This window comes from Dermochelys coriacea, chromosome 1 (assembly GCF_009764565.3).
Source record: "Dermochelys coriacea isolate rDerCor1 chromosome 1, rDerCor1.pri.v4, whole genome shotgun sequence".
Taxonomy (NCBI): Eukaryota; Metazoa; Chordata; order Testudines; family Dermochelyidae; genus Dermochelys; species Dermochelys coriacea.
The window spans coordinates 252661350-252680675 of record NC_050068.2 but is presented as its reverse complement, the minus strand read 5'-3'; the positions used below and the strand labels follow the sequence as shown (position 1 = coordinate 252680675).

Sequence of the window (19326 nt, the reverse complement as noted above, 5' to 3'; positions counted from 1 at the left end):
ACTATCTGGAGCTCTCCCTATTCTCCTCCAGTCCACCTGCCACTCACCCCCATGTCCCTTTTCCAGTGTCCCTCCCCATCCCCATTTATCCCTGCTCCCCTTGATGCAGCCCCAAACTCCTCACTCCTATTCTCCCACTTCTCCACCCCCTAAAATGCCCCTCCTGACAGTAAACATTCTTACATCTAACTTTTGTTTTGTTACAAAAATACTTTAAATTTATTCCTGCAAAATGCCTCCCTCCCAAAGAGGGGTAGATTTTTTTTTTTATATGCCTTTTGCCCTAGACAGGGGCTGGAACTGTCATTAGCTGGGTGAGTTCAGGACAAAAAGCTTACTACTTATCGCCTTGAACTATCCAGCTACAGTGAAAGCTTTCCACCTACAAATCCTCTTAGCCTCCTTCTTTTGCACATGCTCAGTGTGGTTTGTTTGGTATTTTGACCCTTACTCAAGAGCTTCACTGGAGATTCAAACTCTTGCTAAGAGTGTTTTGAACTTTACTCCCCGAAAGGACTTGTTGGTGCTACACACGTTTGGACGGTAATGCTTGAGTGAGTGAGACCCTTATGTTTGATCTCTAGGCCTGGGCAAAAAGACTATATCTTTAGAAAAGCTGTTTATTTCAGGGGGGTGTATCTCAGGAATCCCTTCGTCAAATGACCTCAAATTTGGATCACTACCCATACCCTGCACTCCCACAGGGCACACTAAATTTCAAGGCAATCTATGTAACTGTGCAGATTTTACAGCACTAAGAAGAGTCATTCTTTACACACAATGGTTTCAACCTGAACTATAGTGAAGCTAGTGCTCCATTATAATAAACATAACAACAATTAAAGACAAGTCAATTTTTAAAACTTTCTTTCTTTTTTTGTAGTACTGATAGTGTGTGGAAATCCTTTAGGGTCATTTTCAGAAATGGGACAGTTTTAGTAGCCAAAGTGTACTGTAGTCCTAGAAAAACTATACTGCTATTCAGTTATGATTCCCCATTCCCAGGCAGCATGTTTACTGCAGACCTTCATCTTGAATGTAATATCTCCCTAGACAGACATTTTGTTTTCCACCAACTGGAGAGTGGAAGAGTTTTCAGGCTCTGTGTTGCCATTTCCAAGTAATGTGAAAGGCTGCAAAATTAACCGGATATTATAAATCCATTGGTAAACCTGCTGTAAATGTCTTTATGTTCTGTAATGGATTCTTAGTCACTAATTTATTTGGTTTCTGTTCATTTCAGTGCTGAGACTGGGAACAGATTAGGCTATGAATGGTAATGCCAATCCCAGCTTCTTACTGCTGCCAGTTTAAAAAGAAAAGATAAAATAGCTGAAAAGATTGACACATACCTTTCCTTTTCCTATCCAGTTAAATAGTTGAAAATTTACCTTCACTAAATGACCTGTTTTGTTCTCCTATTTTACATATGATAAGTCGATCTCTGATCAAAACTGACAGGTTCAAATGAGACTAATTTTCAAGGCCAGACTTTCATATAAATGGGGCATCCACAGCTCTCAATGACTTCAATTGTATTTTGTGAAAATTAGGCATTTTCAAAGGCTGGCATTTTCAAAGGCTTAATGAAATTAGATGCCCAATTCTCTTAGACCCTTTGAAAGTGCTAGCCTCTCTCTTTAAACATAGTATCTCATTTCTGGGATTTGCAAGGGTCTTAGCAGGAACGCTGTCTGCAGTCAGCACAGTTGTGCATTACATTGTTAGGGTTGTTCAGAAGTTACTTTACTGTCTGCCTGGCCAGCATTGCAAAAAGGATCTGCAGTTGAACTTGCCCTTAGACAAAAGACCACTATCTTACTTACATCTGCTGCACTTCCATAGCATATGATGCCATCTCCTTCGTAGCCCTTTGGACACACACAGTCCCAGACACCCGATGACACAAACTGACAAGTTGCCTTTAAAAAATGAGGGAGAGAAGATTTAATCTGTCAGAGAGCTGGGGATTCAAGAGGAGATGTTGACATAATATGCTTGCGCATAATACAAGGCAATGCTGAGATGTAGCAAAGTTTTTAAAATAGCTGAAAATCCCTTCATTAAGGCCCTGATTCAGTACAGTATCCCTATTCTGGAAAGCACTTAAGCATGTTCTTAAGTCCCACTGAAATCAATAGGACTCAAATGCTTTCATGAATGGAAGAAACATGGTGTGTGAGGTAATATCTTTTATTGGACCAACATCTGTTGGTGAGAGAGACAAGCTCACCAACAGAAGTTGGCCCAATAAAAGATATTAGCTTTATTTTCCTCCCCTTAGAAAGTTTTTCATCCAGTGTACCAGAAAAAATACTTTACAATTTAGATAACCAGTCTCATGCCACAAATGATTAAAAGTTCAGAGAACAGTTAGTGGGGAAAAAACCATAAACTGTCAAACAATTGTGAATTACAAAATCGTGCACACCAAAGTTGTTTGCAGATAATTTAGGAATGGAAATGAAAGGCTAAATTGATCATATAATTTCTTGGTAATAAATAATCCACACAGTTCTAATTTTAAAAAAAATCTCTTTATGCAATATAGCCTATCATGTCTTAAAGAATCCCATAAGCCTGACTGAGCAGATACTTCTGGTCTGGAGAGAAGAAAGTGTAGCGGCCATTAAGTATTTTAACTACTGTATCTGGGAAAAGCAAATTGGACCTTGATTTGAGACCCACAAAATAAATTGCATCATAGTAAACTTATCCACTGTGGATGGATGAGCAGACTCTCCTGAAATTTGAACCTATGGCTCCTGAGTGTCTATGTATTGTTAGACCTGATGATAAGACTACTAAGCCCCCTTTCTTTTGCCTTCTTTGAAAGGTGAATGGGATAACTGAACCCTGAACTAGCTATTGTAAGTAACCAAAAATAACTTATTCTATGATGTAGGGATTCAATGGATCTGCACCAATTTACAGCAGCAGGGAATTTGTTTCTGTATCTTCATGTTGTGTTGCTGATATTCCAAAAAAACAAAATCAACCATCTAGATTTGACAGAGAACATGGAGATCAACTTTCCAGTCTTCTTAACAGACCAAATTGTAGGGGCCTTACTCAATTATCACACAGACTTCAGTTAGGGAAACTTTAATGGATCTCAGTGGAAAAACTGAATAAGGATCTCTGGATCTATTTGGATATCAGCAATCCTTTCACCTGACACTGAAAGACATTTTTATGCACTCAACTGAGCTTTAAAGATCCTATAACATGAAGCTGCGACATGTTTGCTCTAGTGGAATGCCATTCATTCTCACATCCATGGAAGAAATATTATCCACTGATGCATACAGTAAAACAAATGTTATTTTAATATTTGTTCTGAGAATAATTAACTCACCAGATGATGGCACTTTCCATTTTGTTCCAAACAAGAGTTTATTGGTTCACATTCAATTCCATTCCCCCGAAATCCTTCCTTACATTCACAGTCATTCTACCATTCCAACAAAACAAGGCAATAAAGTAAAATGATTAAAATATTGTAGATCTTCTAAACACTATGGATCAGATTTCCAGATGGTGTTTATCCATATAGCTCCACTGAATTCAATGGTGTGAACCAATTTACACCATCTGAGAATCTGTTCCTTTGTACTTTAAACCCACAAAGGGTTTGTGCTGAAACTCTGAACATGCTGTTGCATTTCCAACATTAATACCAGTAAGTTGAGGCCCAGCACATGGTGGAGCCGAGGTGTTTGATCTTTTGGCATCATTCATGGGGAGGGGGTAGTCTCTCAGTGTGTCCTGCATGGATGTTTAAAGGAATTAGTGATTTAAAAACTATATGTGTGCTCTAGAAATATCCTAGAGAGATAATTGGCATTCATGGATTGTGGATGGATTTTTTTTTTAAATTTTTCCTGAATAGCTGTAAATAACTAAAGAATAAAGTTCAGTCCCTTTCAATAGAGAATTAATGTTGATAGATTTTTTTCAGAAGTAGTGAGTTTTAAGGCAAGATTTAAAATGGAGAGAAGGGTAGTCATTTGGGACATAAGGACATCGGATTTGAAGAGGGCTCCTGTATCATTGATTCCAGTCCCCCGCTATTGCAGTCAACCCCATCATATAATCCTTTCATAAATTTATCAAGCTCCCTTTGAAAACCACTTCGTTTTTTTTGCCCCTACTCCTATGAGACTAGGGACACAAAATGTGGGAGGCCGTTCCAGGTACGTGGGGTTGCATGAAAGAGGGCACATAGAGGGAATGGGAGAAGACATAGAAGGTAGTAGTTTGGGAGCAAATTTGGGCAGAACAGAATGAGGTAGAGGTAGTGCAGGAAGATATGAGCAAAACTTACCTGACCCGGCCCTACGTATATGCAGGTAGCATTGTCATGGCACCCTCTGAAATTTGGTAACAGACAATTGTTGATCTCTGAGCAATCTCTTCCATTCCCACTCCATCCTGGCTGGCACACACATATGTGAGTTCCAAGGCCTGTTTTAATACATTCTGCCTGTAGGGACATGTCACAGTAAACAAGTTTAATGGACACCAACCACCATTTTAAAATGGACAGCTCGGAAAAGGACATGCTGAAAAGGAGATGGAATCTTTGGTTATGACACTAGAGAACAAATTCTATTTTTTCCCCTTTAATATTTTCATGGAATTTTTTTTAGTGCTGGACTTACAGCCCTAGAGGTTGACATCCCCCTTTGTCCACAGGAGACCGTGGTGGGCAGAAAGGTTCCCCAAGAAAGCCATGTCTGTGTGTCTCACTTTGGAGGAGAGGAGGGACCACCTTTGGGAGGTGTGAAGGTCTCTGACTGAATCAAATCGTCGATCTCTGAACTGATGCAATCAGCAAAGATGACAATTAATGCCAGCCACTGTGGGTGTTGTTATGTGGCTACCTGTGCACTGCTAACTATAATGCAACTAGCAACTTGTTTCACATAAGCTTCCAAACAGTCATCAGATGATAAGAAATAACTTTGTTACTAATAACTTGACCTGAATTTGATCTGACAATTTAAACATTGAAAAGAGTTTTAAAATCCATTACTTAATCCCTTGAACTAGTTACGGGCTTCCTTATAGTAGATCCTGCTCTGCCAACTCTAAAGAGGAAAAAGATCCCTCATTGCCATAGCTTTAGCTTTATTATGGAATGGGAGGGCATAGAGAGATTTCAATTCATGGTTCTATTGCTTTGAAGGAAGATTTTACTTTAGGTTATATTAAGAATGTCACAGAAGTCGCTAAAAAAGTTGTGTGGCATCCATCTTTGGGCATGACTATATAAGTCATAGCAAAGCAACTGTAAAGGCAAGAATTTTAACTATGGGAAGGATTTGAATTTGGTTGGAAATTCCGAATTTATATATGCAAATGTTTCTTACCGGTATTCCTAGCCTTTCTTTAGATCTCCTCTAAACTAAGCAACTCCTTCTGTAAGAAATCATATACTTACATTGGTATCGCAACCACCTTGAACTAAACTAGCACAAGGATCTACTTCACTGCAGGTTGTTCCATCTCCCTCGTATCCAGGTTTGCAGATGCAGCTATAAAAACAAAGTTTGATTAAATCATTTCGCATGATAGGACACTTGTAAAATTAAGCTGAATCGATTTTTGATAATTTTTTCCTTTAGCACATTGTCCAAATTACAGGCTACTTAAAATGATTAGCTTTGGCTTTATGGAAGATACCACACCATTTCAAGTACATAGATGGTTACGGGTGAACATCCAAAAAGCACACTGCCCAAAATTTTCAAAAGCACCGACGTCCAATTTTCAAAAGTGACAAGTATTTAGCCTTTCTCATTGCAAGTTAATGAATTTAGGCTCCTAAGACATTTAGGCACTTTTGAAAATGAAACTTAGGTTCCTAAATTACTTTGACACTTTTGACTGATACCCTCTTACTTCTGCAATTTTACAAGCTCAAACATATTGATCTTAAGATCTGAAAAACTATGTATAATGTGTGGAAATGAGCACAGAACTGGGAATCAAACCACTGAGATCTAATCCCTGCTCTGCAATTGACTCACTGCATTGCTTTGGGTAGGTTCCTTCACTTTTCTGCCTCCGTTTCTCCCCCTATAAAATGAAAGGAACATGCGCATACCACTTCATAGTATTATGATAAAGATTAATGTTTGTACAATAGTGTGAAGTGTTATCTTGAAACAGAAAATGCCAATCCTGTAGTTTGATTCTGAAAGTGTTATAGCACACCTAATATTAGTTAGATATAACTACCTACCTCCTGACACCATTACTAAGCTGACAATTTGCATGTGCATGACAGAATTGCACAAAAGGCCCACATGGAACTATCTGCTTATCACAGAGTTTCCCAGCATATCCACTTTTGCATGATCCAGCAAGGCAGATTCCATCACTACCTATCCTGTTATCACATTTCCCGTAAACACACAGGCATTCTGTAAGGGGGAAAAATAAAATGTGAAATTAAACAATTGAAAAACAATTGTCCCTATATGGTATTTCTTAAATATTTCAGATTAGTTCTTTCTAAAATCTAAACACCTGTAATAATATTCTTCATATTTTTTATAACATATCTGTCTGCCATTGGAATTTAAAGTTATCTATAGAAGCTGGTGAAGCATCATCATCATATCTTGGATTGAAAAAACTAAAAGGATTACTTATAAACAGATCAAACAAAATCACTAAACTTTTACAAACTAAGGCCTTGATTCTGCAAAAATTTACCCACGTGCTTAACTTTATGCCCTATGAGCAGTTCTGTTGAAGTCTGTTATCAAAAAGATAAACAAATGTGGATGAATTTACAGGATCAAGGCTCAAAAAGATCTTAATATTCTATTTTTTTAAAGTACCTATTCTTCAGCCTCTGACCTTACATCATCTTATGGAAGGCCTAGTGGCCTCTTAGACTATGTCTACACAGGGATAAAAAACTCACTGCTGGCCCAGGTCAGCTGACTGAGGCTGCGGGATCCATACTTGCTGTGTAGACGTTCCAGTTAGGGCTGGAGCCTGGGCTCTGGGATCCTGCATGAGTGGAGCATCCCAGAGCTTGAGCTCCAGCCCTAGCCTGAACATCTACACAACAAGTTTTAGCCCCATAGCCAGAGCCTGAATCAGCTGATATGGAACAGCTGCGTGTTTTTTATCCCGGTGTAGACATAGCCTGAGCCTTAGGGGAAGTTCTTTTTGCTTATGGTAGACTGGTTCATAGTCAAAAAGCTATGGATAATTATGTAACTTATAGACACAGGGTGAATATCTGTATCTTTCATTTTATTTAGTCTATTGTCTCTCACTTTACAGCACATATAACAATATTTGAATCCTACAGTGGAAAAAAATATTATCATATGACACTTTTCTTTTTACTCTACACTAATAGACACAGTAGTTATCTAATAAGAATGATATTTAAAGTGGATCTGAATCTGATTCCTACATAATCTTAAATATTTTCAGATTGTGGATTTTTTTTTAAAGACAGTGACTGTGTCTTCATATGTATGTAGATAGCTGCTATTACATTTGTGAACAATTCCAGAATAGAAATACATGTTGAGGAGGAGGATTTTGTCTCTTTAGATAATCATGCAAGGAAGGCAGACATGAAAAAGCAATTAACATAATGCAATCTAAGTCTGATCCAAAACCCAGTGAAGTCAATGGAAGCTTTTCCATTGACTTCAACGGGCTGTGGATTAGGCCTTGTTGGAAACCATATGAAATTAGCCCACCCCAAAGGCCTTTTACAGAGAGTATACCACTATTAGTTAGCTCTGATTGTAATACAAATAACGTTTTAGAAGACAACAGGTTATACACAGTGGAGGAGGGTGCAGCTATGCTTACTTTTGTCACACTGAGGGCCATATTTATCAGGGTCTGAACAGAACTGACAGTGGGATCCTTGAAATCCATCAGTACAAATACAAGTTCCATTTCCTTTCATTCCCTCCACACACTGGAACATAGAAGATATAGGATTTATATAGGAATGTTAAAATAATCCTTTTTTGTTACTCCCTGCAGGAAAAGTTGTATAACTAACCTGGGCTTGTCTATATCATGATTGTAGCAGTGCCCTCTTTAAATGTAAGAAGAATCTCAACCTAATGATAAATATTTTTTCCAGTGGAAACTTTCCTCCAGCTTGTTTCTTCCCTGCTCCCATATGCCCATAATTCCATTCTCCTTCTCAATTGTAACTTTATAATTATTATTTTGTTGTTGTTTTTTCCCCAGACAATCCTGTGTACCAGAGTGGGTCACTTAAAATCCCAACCATGCCCAATACAGTGTATTAAAACCACAGAATTGGATGTTTTAGACAACTGGAGGGTTCCACCATCTTTCCCCTCCAGTGTACGACTCCCATATTGCCAACATAGATTAGCAGAGTGTGAACCTACTGCAATATTTTTCACATTTGTTATGTGCTAAAGGATCAAGAGAGTGTGGACCCTACCCAACCCAGCCTGTCTCTACCCCCACATAAAAGTGCAATATCCTGCTGGTTGCTCCATTTACCTGTCCATTTCCTGAGCAGGGTTTGGAAAATCCACCTGGACACTGATTGCAGTCTGGCCCATAGAAGCCTTTGCAACACTTAGGTTCCTGTGAAGTAAAACACATACTGCTGCATGGCATGTTAAGTAACACTTTATTCCTCCATCTGAAGACTTGAGGGACAGACCAATCATTCAGGACTAGATGGTGCTATTTCAGCACAGCTCTGCACTACGGTTGACCTGGAGTGACACTGCCCCAGCGTCAGCTGCAACCTGTCTCCCAAAGCTTCTTGGTGTGTGATGGGCTGCACAAACTGCTATACTCCTCTAAGCTTTATGGCCATGTGGAGAAGGAGCTCTGACACAGACAACTGTCTGAGGCTCTGAGATGCTGTGCACTCAAAAGGGCAGTGCCTGCACTACTGAGATCAGGGACTGCAATTCTGCTCAGCCTACAGGTGAGCCATACACAGGGGTAGTCACCTTACTTCCTCTTCACCTGCTTCACTCACAGACGTGCACCCAGATTTGGTCTAGCTACAACCTAGCCCTAAATAATTATTTCCTGTATCAACATTTTTATTCAGGAATTGAGCTGCTATGCAGATTCATGAATATAAAAGCATGGAAACTGGCTAATTCATAGGGAAGCAGGGTCCAAAGGCCTCTCTTGTCTTAGAGATTTGCAGACCTTTTGCACTTAGTATGTGTCATGAAACCCAGAAACCTAATTAGAAGGACAGGAAAAAGGAATGTGGAAAACTAACGGTAATGAGTTGTGATTGACAATTTTTGTAAAAAGAAAAGGAGTACTTGTGGCACCTTAGACTAACAAATTTATTAGAGCATAAGCTTTCGTGAGCTACAGCTCACTTCATCGGATGCATTTGGTGGAAAAAACAGAGGAGAGATTTATATACACACACACACAGAGAACATGAAACAATGGGTTTATCATACACACTGTAAGGAGAGTGATCACTTAAGATAAGCCATCACCCACAGCAGGGGGGGGAAAGGAGGAAAACCTTTCATGGTGACAAGCAAGGTAGGCTAATTCCAGCAGTTAACAAGAATATCAGAGGAACAGTGGGGGGTGGGGTGGGGGGGAGAAATACCATGGGGAAATAGTTTTACTTTGTGTAATGACTCATCCATTCCCAGTCTCTATTCAAGCCTAAGTTAATTGTATCCAGTTTGCAAATTAATTCCAATTCAGCAGTCTCTCGTTGGAGTCTGTTTTTGAAGCTTTTTTGTTGAAGTATAGCCACTCTTAGGTCTGTGATCGAGTGACCAGAGAGATTGAAGTGTTCTCCAACTGGTTTTTGAATGTTATAATTCTTGACGTCTGATTTGTGTCCATTCATTCTTTTACGTAGAGACTGTCCAGTTTGGCCAATGTACATGGCAGAGGGGCATTGCTGGCACATGATGGCATATATCACATTGGTAGATGCGCAGGTGAACGAGCCTCTGATAGTGTGGCTGATGTGATTAGGCCCTATGATGGTATCCCCTGAATAGATATGTGGACAGAGTTGGCAACGGGCTTTGTTGCAAGGATAGGTTCCTGGGTTAGTGGTTCTGTTGTGTGGTGTGTGGTTGCTGGTGAGTATTTGCTTCAGATTGGGGGGCTGTCTGTAAGCAAGGACTGGTCTATCTCCCAAGATCTGAGAGAGCGATGGCTCGTCCTTCAGGATAGGTTGTAGATCCTTGATGATGCGTTGGAGAGGTTTTAGTTGGGGGCTGAAGGTGATGGCTAGTGGCGTTCTGTTGTTTTCTTTGTTGGGCCTGTCCTGTAGTAGGTGACTTCTGGGTACTCTTCTGGCTCTGTCAATCTGTTTCTTCACTTCAGCAGGTGGGTATTGTAGTTGTAGGAATGCATGATAGAGATCTTGTAGGTGTTTGTCTCTGTCTGAGGGGTTGGAGCAAATGCGGTTATATCGTAGCGCTTGGCTGTAGACAATGGATCGAGTGGTATGATCTGGATGAAAGCTAGAGGCATGTAGGTAGGAATAGCGGTCAGTAGGTTTCCGATATAGGGTGGTGTTTATGTGACCATCGCTTATTAGCACCGTAGTGTCCAGGAAGTGTATCTCTTGTGTGGACTGGTCCAGGCTGAGGTTGATGGTGGGATGGAAATTGTTGAAATCATGGTGGAATTCCTCAAGAGCTTCTTTTCCATGGGTCCAGATGATGAAGATGTCATCAATGTAGCGCAAGTAGAGTAGGGGCATTAGGGGACGAGAGCTGAGGAAGCGTTGTTCTAAGTCAGCCATAAAAATGTTGGCATACTGTGGGGCCATGCGGGTACCCATCGCAGTGCCGCTGATTTGAAGGTATACATTGTCACCAAATGTGAAATAGTTATGGGTCAGGACAAAGTCACAAAGTTCTGCCACCAGGTTAGCCGTGACAGTATCGGGGATACTGTTCCTGACGGCTTGTAGTCCATCTTTGTGTGGAATGTTGGTGTAGAGGGCTTCTACATCCATAGTGGCTAGGATGGTGTTTTTAGGAAGATCACCAATGGACTGTAGTTTCCTCAGGAAATCGGTGGTGTCTCGAAGATAGCTGGGAGTGCTGATAACGAAGGGCATGAGGAGGGAGTCTACATAGCCAGACAATCCTGCTGTCAGGGTGCCAATGCCTGAGATGATGGGGCGTCCAGGATTTCCAGGTTTATGGATCTTGGGTAGCAGATAGAATACCCCAGGTTGGGGCTCCAGGGGTGTGTCTGTGCGGATTTGTTCTTGTGCTTTTTCAGGGAGTTTCTTGAGCAAATGCTGTAGTTTCTTTTGGTAACTCTCAGTGGGATCAGAGGGTAATGGCTTGTAGAAAGTGGTGTTGGAGAGCTGCCTAGTAGCCTCTTGTTCATACTCCGACCTATTCATGATGACGACAGCACCTCCTTTGTCAGCCTTTTTGATTATGATGTCAGAGTTGTTTCTGAGGCTGTGGATGGCACTGTGTTCTGCATGGCTGAGGTTATGGGGTAAGCGATGCTGCTTTTCCACAATTTCAGCTCGTGCACGTCGGCGGAAGCAGTCTATGTAGAAATCCAGGCTGCTGTTTCGACCTTCAGGAGGAGTCCACCCAGAATCCTTCTTTTTGTAGTGTTGGCAGGAAGGTCTCTGTGGGTTAATATGTTGGTCAGAGGTGTGTTGGAAATATTCCTTGAGTCTGAGACGTCGAAAATAGGATTCTAGGTCACCACAGAACTGTATCATGTTCGTGGGGGTGGAGGGGCAAAAGGAGAGGCCCCGAGATAGGACAGATTCTTCCGCTGGGCTAAGAGTATAGTTGGATAGATTAACAATATTGCTGGGTGGGTTACGGGAACCATTGTTGTGGCCCCTTGTGGCATATAGTAGTTTAGATAGCTTAGTGTCCTTTTTCTTTTGTAGAGAATCAAAGTGTGTTTTGTAAATGGCTTGTCTAGTTTTTGTAAAGTCCAGCCACGAGGAAGTTTGTGTGGAAGGTTGGTTCTTTATGAGAGTATCCAGTTTTGAGAGCTCATTCTTAATCTTTCCCTGTTTGCTGTAGAGGATGTTAATCAGGTGGTTCCGCAGTTTCCTTGAGAGTGTGTGGCACAAGCTGTCAGCATAGTCTGTGTGGTATGTAGATTGTAATGGATTTTTTACCTTCAGTCCTTTCGGTATGATGTCCATCTGTTTGCATTTGGAGAGGAAGATGATGTCTGTCTGTATCTGTGCGAGTTTTTTCATGAAGTTGACAGATTTCCACTCTATACGGCTAAATTCAGTGCCTTGCATAATGACAGGTTTCAGAGTAGCAGCCGTGTTAGTCTGTTTTCGCAAAAAGAAAAGGAGTACTTGTTAGTCTCTAAGGTGCCACAAGTACTCCTTTTCTTTTTGCGAAAACAGACTAACACGGCTGCTACTCTGAAACCTGTCAATTTTTGTAAGGATTAGACATACCACAGGAAGCAAAATGTAGTAAAATCTTTGCAAGCATTTGGCTGTTCATTGCCACTGAGCAGCACATGAAGACTTGGAAGAATAATGTATCCTACTAGTGTTGCTAATTGTCAAACTGTGCAGTCCTTCATAGAGGCTGCCATAAGAATCAATGAAAAGTGTTTGGGAGGTGTTGAGATTAAAAAGAGAGAGAACCTGAGTTATATAATGGAGAGGAGCTATTTCAGGTAGTTCAAAGGGTAGTATAGCAGAGAAGTTAAGTGTCTCTGGTTGATACTCTTGCTCAAAGAACTATGTTAAGAGGACCTTTAGATGCTGCACACATCCAAAAGTAAAATTAGCAAAGACCAACAGCAATATTTGGGCTGATTTCTATATAAGCCTTGAACAGTTTCTTACCTTTATAGTTACATTGCAGTACCTAGCACAGCCGGTTGTTGGATAGGACCAGGCTTCATAAACACATCTACGTCTTGAAAAAGCCTAGAACATAAATAAAACATACACATATTTCCAGGTAGACATTCAATACTGCACTACAATCAAAATGTTAGGGAACAATTTAATTGAAGAACAGGAAATATCATCACATTGTTTGTTTTATTTTTTTCTATTGATACTTAAAAGGATATTTTGAGTTTTACTATAATGTGTATCTTCCTGAGTTTTTAATCTGTGGTTGGATCTTTACTATATTGTACATGGGATAGAATGTTAAATACAAGTGAATTCTGATCTATGGACAACAAAATCTCTTGACAGCAATATGTGAGTTTTGTACGTGGAAAAATACACCACCAGAAATGAAGATTAGTGCTTTTAAAGACAAAACAGATGAAGGCTTTCTACTGGTTCCAAAACGTGTACATGCATTATTATTATTATTATTTATTATTGATAATAGTAATAATGAAGTTTATTATGGCAGTGTCTAAGGGCCAACCAAGAGAAGGATCTCATTGTGCTAGGCACCATACAAACACACAATAATAGAAGATCCCTGCCCCAAAAAGTTTTCAGTCGAATTTGACAAGACAGACATAAAGTGGGGGAAGGGGTAGAGCACAGGGTGAAAAATATGATGACAGAAAATGTCATGTTAGTTCCCTGATTTTTTTTTGTCGCGGGGCGGGGGGGATGGGTTTACTTTGGAGGGGATCAGCTAAATGGGAAGGGAAGAGGTGTGAGAGGGACAGGGCTGGGGAGAAGAGTCCAAGAAAGGCAGGTGTGGACTGAAGCTGAGGTGGAGAGACTGATGAAGGAAGAGGATTGGTGCCAACAGCCAATCCTCATGGGCAGAGAACATCCAGTCAAAACTAGAAAGTTCTCTGAGTGTCCAGAGGTCCCTGCTTTGGCGCCTTCTGCCCCTACTAGCTGGAGTCTCTGATAAGAAGGGAGGTACCACATTGGTCCTAGTGCCCCCACAGTGTGTGTGCGGGTTTCCTCTGTACAGTGCTGGGTCCAGGAGATTGCTGGGCCTCATTTTACCCCCTTCTCCCTCTGGCTGTAGTTCCTGCTTTGGGTCCTTCTGCTCCTACTACTCGCAGGAGTCTCAGTTCCTTGATGCATCCTTCCCACTCAACCCCCAGCCTCTCAGGTCATGTCGTGACATGAACAAGTGAAGGGTAGGAAACAGCACAGGCTAGGACAGTGTGTGATTGCATGTATTGCACATGGCATTAATTCTTTGGAGAGAAGCAAAGCGTTATTTTTGTGACTGAGAAGAAAGTTTTAACAGGTCTGGATATAGTGTAGTCTTAACCCTCCTGTATTTTTCACATACAAATTCTCAAAGCAGAGTCTATAGCAACTGTCCTCTCTTACTCCTTCCCTTCTCTAAAAGACAAAATAAAAACACCCCCCTCCTACATGGAATGCTACCCCAAGCAGAGCTTCTGATAGCCAAGATAGAAGAGTGGGGGACTCCATGAAATCTCCTAGGGCCTTTGCTATACCAATTTAATTAACCTGGGAGTTGCCCAAGTACTGCTGTGACAAGTATTAGTACAGAACTCTGAGACAGCTAACTCCCATAAAGCCCTAGTAAGCTGAATAGTACTGATTTCCCAAAATGCTGAGTTGAAGAACTCAGTTATTGTTTTTACTGGGGAAAATCAATGCAGAACATTGAATTTAAGTTTAAACAATAATATAGCCTGTTTGGCAGTATCTGTATAGGAAGGTCACTTACTATGGGCTTCGAGTCCCCTGGACAAGTGCTCCTGTAGAATACTGAACATTTTACACAGGTACCCTGAATGGAGACAGGACAGTAGTCACATTTTAGGAAAGCTATAGCGATGTCTGATAAACTTTATTCTGTTTGTCATGAATTACAAAACAAAGTAACAGCACCTGAACTGTGAATCCTCCCTCATCAAATCTTTAATGAACATTAATTTTTATCTTTTCAACCTTCCCCCTGCTTCCTTTTCCTGTCGTCTTGCCCTTGCCCCATTCCTTTCTTTCCTGACCACTTTCTCCTGGAGAACTGGCACCACCCTAAACTGGAGGGGTGAGTGACTGTCTCAGCAAATTCTCTCTCTCTCTCTCTCTCACACACACACACACACACACACACACACACACACACACACACACACACACACACAAAATGGGGCAGATTCTCAACTGGTGTTGATCTGCATAACTCATTGAAGCCAACGCGACTTAATCCAACTGAGGAGCTGGCCTTATTTGTATATTTCAATATTTATGAGATGTTTTATATAACTCATAGGAAGACAACCTTAGCAAATTAACTTGGGATCTATCTCATGCATATCCAGCGCGAAGAGAAAAAATATTTTCTCTGTATCCATATAATAAATCTTACATTGAGCCATAATCCAGCTATGATCATCACTCTTTTCTTATCACGTTTTAGCTCACTGTCACAAATGGTTAGTTTAGCATTGCCTGGGCAATGACAGAGACTAACAGCTACAGTAGTGAGACGATTTAGAATCAACTGGCAGGTTTCAAGATGAGGAGTCATAAAAACTCAACATCTACTAATGATGGTAGCTATGTGAATAACTGAGTTTTTGGTTTGCTGACTGAACCCAAAATAATAATTATAATTAATAATAACATTTTGGGTTGACCTAAAAATTGTTTGATTTTTTCTGTTGGACTAGAAAAGTCTAAAATTTTGTTTTGGGTTGAACAAAATATTTTGTGTTTGAGGGTTTCTTACCTTTTTTAAAATTAAAATTAAGTAAAATTCAAAACAAAAGGTCATTTCAAATTGAAAAATGGAAACTTTTTTGGAAAATGTAGAAATGTTTCTATCTTTTCAGAATTATTATTTTTTAAATCAAAATAACTTGGATACCCAGATGTTTCAGTTGACACTGAATCTGCATTTTTTGTTGAAAAAGTTTTGTCTGAAAATTTTCACCCAGCTTTAGTAAGTATTCTATAGGGAGGATATTGAGTTTGTCAAGGTTTGAAAAGGGTTCCCTGGTTCCCACTTGAGAACTATTCATGACTGATGATGTTACCCCTAGTCTCAGAAAGAAATTAGAATAATCTCTGAGTGATGGTCCAAGATGTTTCATGTTTTCCATAATGTTTAAGAGCTTGATTTAAAGTAATTATGTCCACAGACTTCCCATGGGAGACAGTGGGAATTTTATTTGTGAAAGAACTGAGAATCAAGCCTTAAAATGTTCCATGTTTTCCGATGAAGTGAGCTGTAGCTCACGAAAGCTTATGTTCTAATAAATTTGTTAGTCTCTAAGGTGCCACAAGTACTGCTTTTCTTTTTGCGAATACAGACTAACACGGCTGCTACTCTGAAACACATCTACAATGTTATACAATGCACATAGGAACACAGGACCAGATTTACAAAGGTATTTAGGATGCAGATAAGTGTCATGTGATCTTTTTTTTTTAAAAGCTCCTAAATGATTTAGATACCCAATTCACATTGAAAATCAATGGGAATTAGGCACCTTATCCGCTTAGGAACTTTTGTAAATCCCACTAACACTTTACCTTTGTAAATCTGGCCTATAGTTATTTAGAACACAATTCTTTCTAGTGCTACCAATATTTCAACTATTCAATGTCATATAATTCACCTATTTGCTCATTTCCCGGATAGGGCTTTGTCTTTGTTACAAGTCCAGACTTGGCTGACATGGCCTCCCTTGATGCTGACAGTACTGTTGATTTGCACAACCTACACACTTCCTGAAATTCATGAAAGAACAGTTCCATGGTTCATTTTGGCTCTAATGGTATTAAAGTATGCCAGTTAGTGACTGGAATAGCACTGGAATGACACTGTGGGTATGTATTCCAGGCTTCAAAATATTCAAATAACCAAGTGTGAATCCTGATGTGGTTCTAGACCTGGACAAAAATTATTTTTTTGAAAATGCCGATTCGAGTTGACCCAAGCATTTCAGGAATTCACATCAAATTTGGCAAATTGTTTCAGGCAGGGAAACAAACCGAAATTCTGAAAAGGTATAAACGTTTCATGTAGACATTTTTTAAATTAAGCATTTTGACTTTTTGATTCAAAATGACATTTCATTTTGAATTTTACCTGGTTTTATTTTAGAAAAAGGTTACCCCTCATTTTGGTGTGAATATAACATATTGTTTGACCCAAAACAACTTTTTTTTTTATTTTAATTTTTGTTTGGCATCTGAACTGAAACATTTGTGCAGCTCTAATGTTAGCTATTATTGGGACCTTAGGGATGCACATTTTGTTGCTGCCCATGATTGTGCGTTCTTATTAATATAATAATACATCTACATAACATTGCTTTTCATCCATACATTTCAAAGCACCTTACAATTTATTCTTCTCATTTCTCAGAGAGAGAAGCTGAGGTACAGAGAGATGAAGTTAGAGAAGTCCATGGTAGACCCAAGTACAGAACACAGGTATTCTGATACCCAGTCCAGAACGCAAATACCAGATGTAACAAAAGGTCGGTAGCTTTATTTTTTGGTTACTTTTGTTTTAAAGCCAGAAAACTTAGTCACATAGATCCCCACCTTTATATTACTTATCATTGTTGCAATGTGTGTTAATCAATGCGGGAAATGAATCCTACTTAGGTGAAAAGGTTTTGTTTAAGGAATTTGAAACACTAACGTATTTTAGGTGTTGCTCAATTTCCATGCCAGGAACTGTTGTGTGACATTGTGCCTAGTTTATGATTATACTGCACACATGGCACTTAGTTGTTATTACCTTGGTTAATGGCTTTTTATCATCACCTCTTTCATTTCATTTCATTATAAATGGATGCTGTCTAGCGCAGCTGAGGTTTTGCTTCAGAATTGTGTTTTTGGATTGTTGTAAGTGAAGATTGTAATTGTTTTGCCATATTGTATCACTGTGTCAGAAATGTCTTTGGCCCAGATATGTACTTGAGTGTGATCCAAGAATAGATGATCAAAGCAACACCTATAGCAGACAAAAAGCTTTGTCTGACAGTTATTCTTCTCCTTACCAGACTATCACTGCTGCCAAGCGTACAACCCTATAATGTGCTACTCAAACTGAGTATGCTGTGGGGAACTCAATTATTTGAAATATGCAATAGGTTTTGTTTCTTAATCTGAAAAAATAAGGTGCAAAATGGAGCATAGACAAGTCCATATATTGTATTTATTTAACTGTATTTTCTTCATGTGTCATAAAATGATTGATCTTAAAAAGTTACCATGGGAACTAGAAGTGGCTACATACTGGTATACCATGGGAACTAAAAGTGGCTACATAGTGGTATAAGCACAAGTGGAACTCTGGGAGGTAGATTGTTTGACTGGGAAGATAACTAATTTTAAAGGGTCGCTATAGAAACTGGATGGGAACTTGAGATGGGACGGGATGTGCTCACCTGAGGTTCTAGCTGGCAATTGACCTGTTTACATACTGTACTGTCTGCAGGGCTGTGTATAGTATCCAAAATGTAACCATACTTTATTGCTGATTTCTCTGATGTTGCAATAAAGAGGAGATTAAAGTACCATACATGGAGTACTTAGTGGCTATAGTCTTAAACCTTGTTGTACTGGCTTTCCTTACCATTTTAATTTCACTCCTTCTCCCATCACATCTGTGTGGTAGAATAGGAACAATTGAGGGAGGAATAAGAACACCTGAAAGAGTGTATATTCGACCATTTTTGGCAACAATATCTGTTTCTTCAGTTTCTTCACCATTCACCAAGATTTGTCCCTGCAAAATAAAAGAATTTGAAATCTTTGAAAACTACCACACCACTACCTCATAATGTTCTAATTTCATTATTTTTAGGCTGTTGGCTGAACAAGAAGTAGGACTGAGTGGACTTAGAGACTGTAAAGTTTTACATTGTACAAAAAATAACTGCATTCAAAAATAAAACATAGTTCTACATCTGTAAGTTCAGTTTTCATGATAAAGAGATTGCACTACAGTACTTGTATTAAATGAATTGAAAAATACTATTTATAATAAAAATAAATATAAAGTGAGCACTGAACACTTTGTATTCTGTGTTGTAACTGAAATCAATATATTTGAAAATGTGGAAAACATCCAAAAATATTTATATAAAAAGCATTCTATTGTTTAATGGTGCAATTAATCATGATTAATTTTTTTAATCGCTTGACAGCCCTATTTGTGATCTGTCCATGGTCATAGTGAATCAGTGGAAGAACCAGGATTAGAACTCAGGAATTCCATCCATGCTCCTTGACCTTTGAACAGCCCTCTTTACTAGTCTGCTTTGGTAAATTATTTATACGGATCTAATTTTCATCCATAACACAATTTTGGTTACTGCATGTGAACAATGTAAGGAAGTTTTATATATCAATTAGCTTTACTTACTAAAAGTACCTACAGT

The 19326-nt window shown here is 39.4% G+C and overlaps 1 protein-coding gene across 6 annotated transcripts in view; it reads right to left on the bottom strand.

Annotated features, from left to right (window-relative positions):
- Positions 1–19326, bottom strand: part of STAB2 (stabilin 2) — a 134289-nt gene that overhangs the window by 70667 nt on the left and 44296 nt on the right. For all 6 annotated transcript variants that reach the window (XR_006282895.1, XM_043519367.1, XM_038391817.2 and 3 more), the window contains 10 exons: positions 18519–18671; positions 14646–14708; positions 12854–12937; positions 8533–8619; positions 7855–7966; positions 6251–6431; positions 5447–5540; positions 4328–4486; positions 3359–3454; positions 1827–1922 (listed from right to left, as the gene is read on the bottom strand). Coding sequence is in view for 5 of the 6 variants with exons in the window: in XM_043519367.1 (XP_043375302.1) it covers positions 1827–1922; positions 3359–3454; positions 4328–4486; positions 5447–5540; positions 6251–6431; positions 7855–7966; positions 8533–8619; positions 12854–12937; positions 14646–14708; positions 18519–18671 (1125 nt within the window). In the remaining variant the exon portion in view is untranslated. The remainder of the gene's footprint in view (positions 1–1826; positions 1923–3358; positions 3455–4327; positions 4487–5446; positions 5541–6250; positions 6432–7854; positions 7967–8532; positions 8620–12853; positions 12938–14645; positions 14709–18518; positions 18672–19326) is intronic.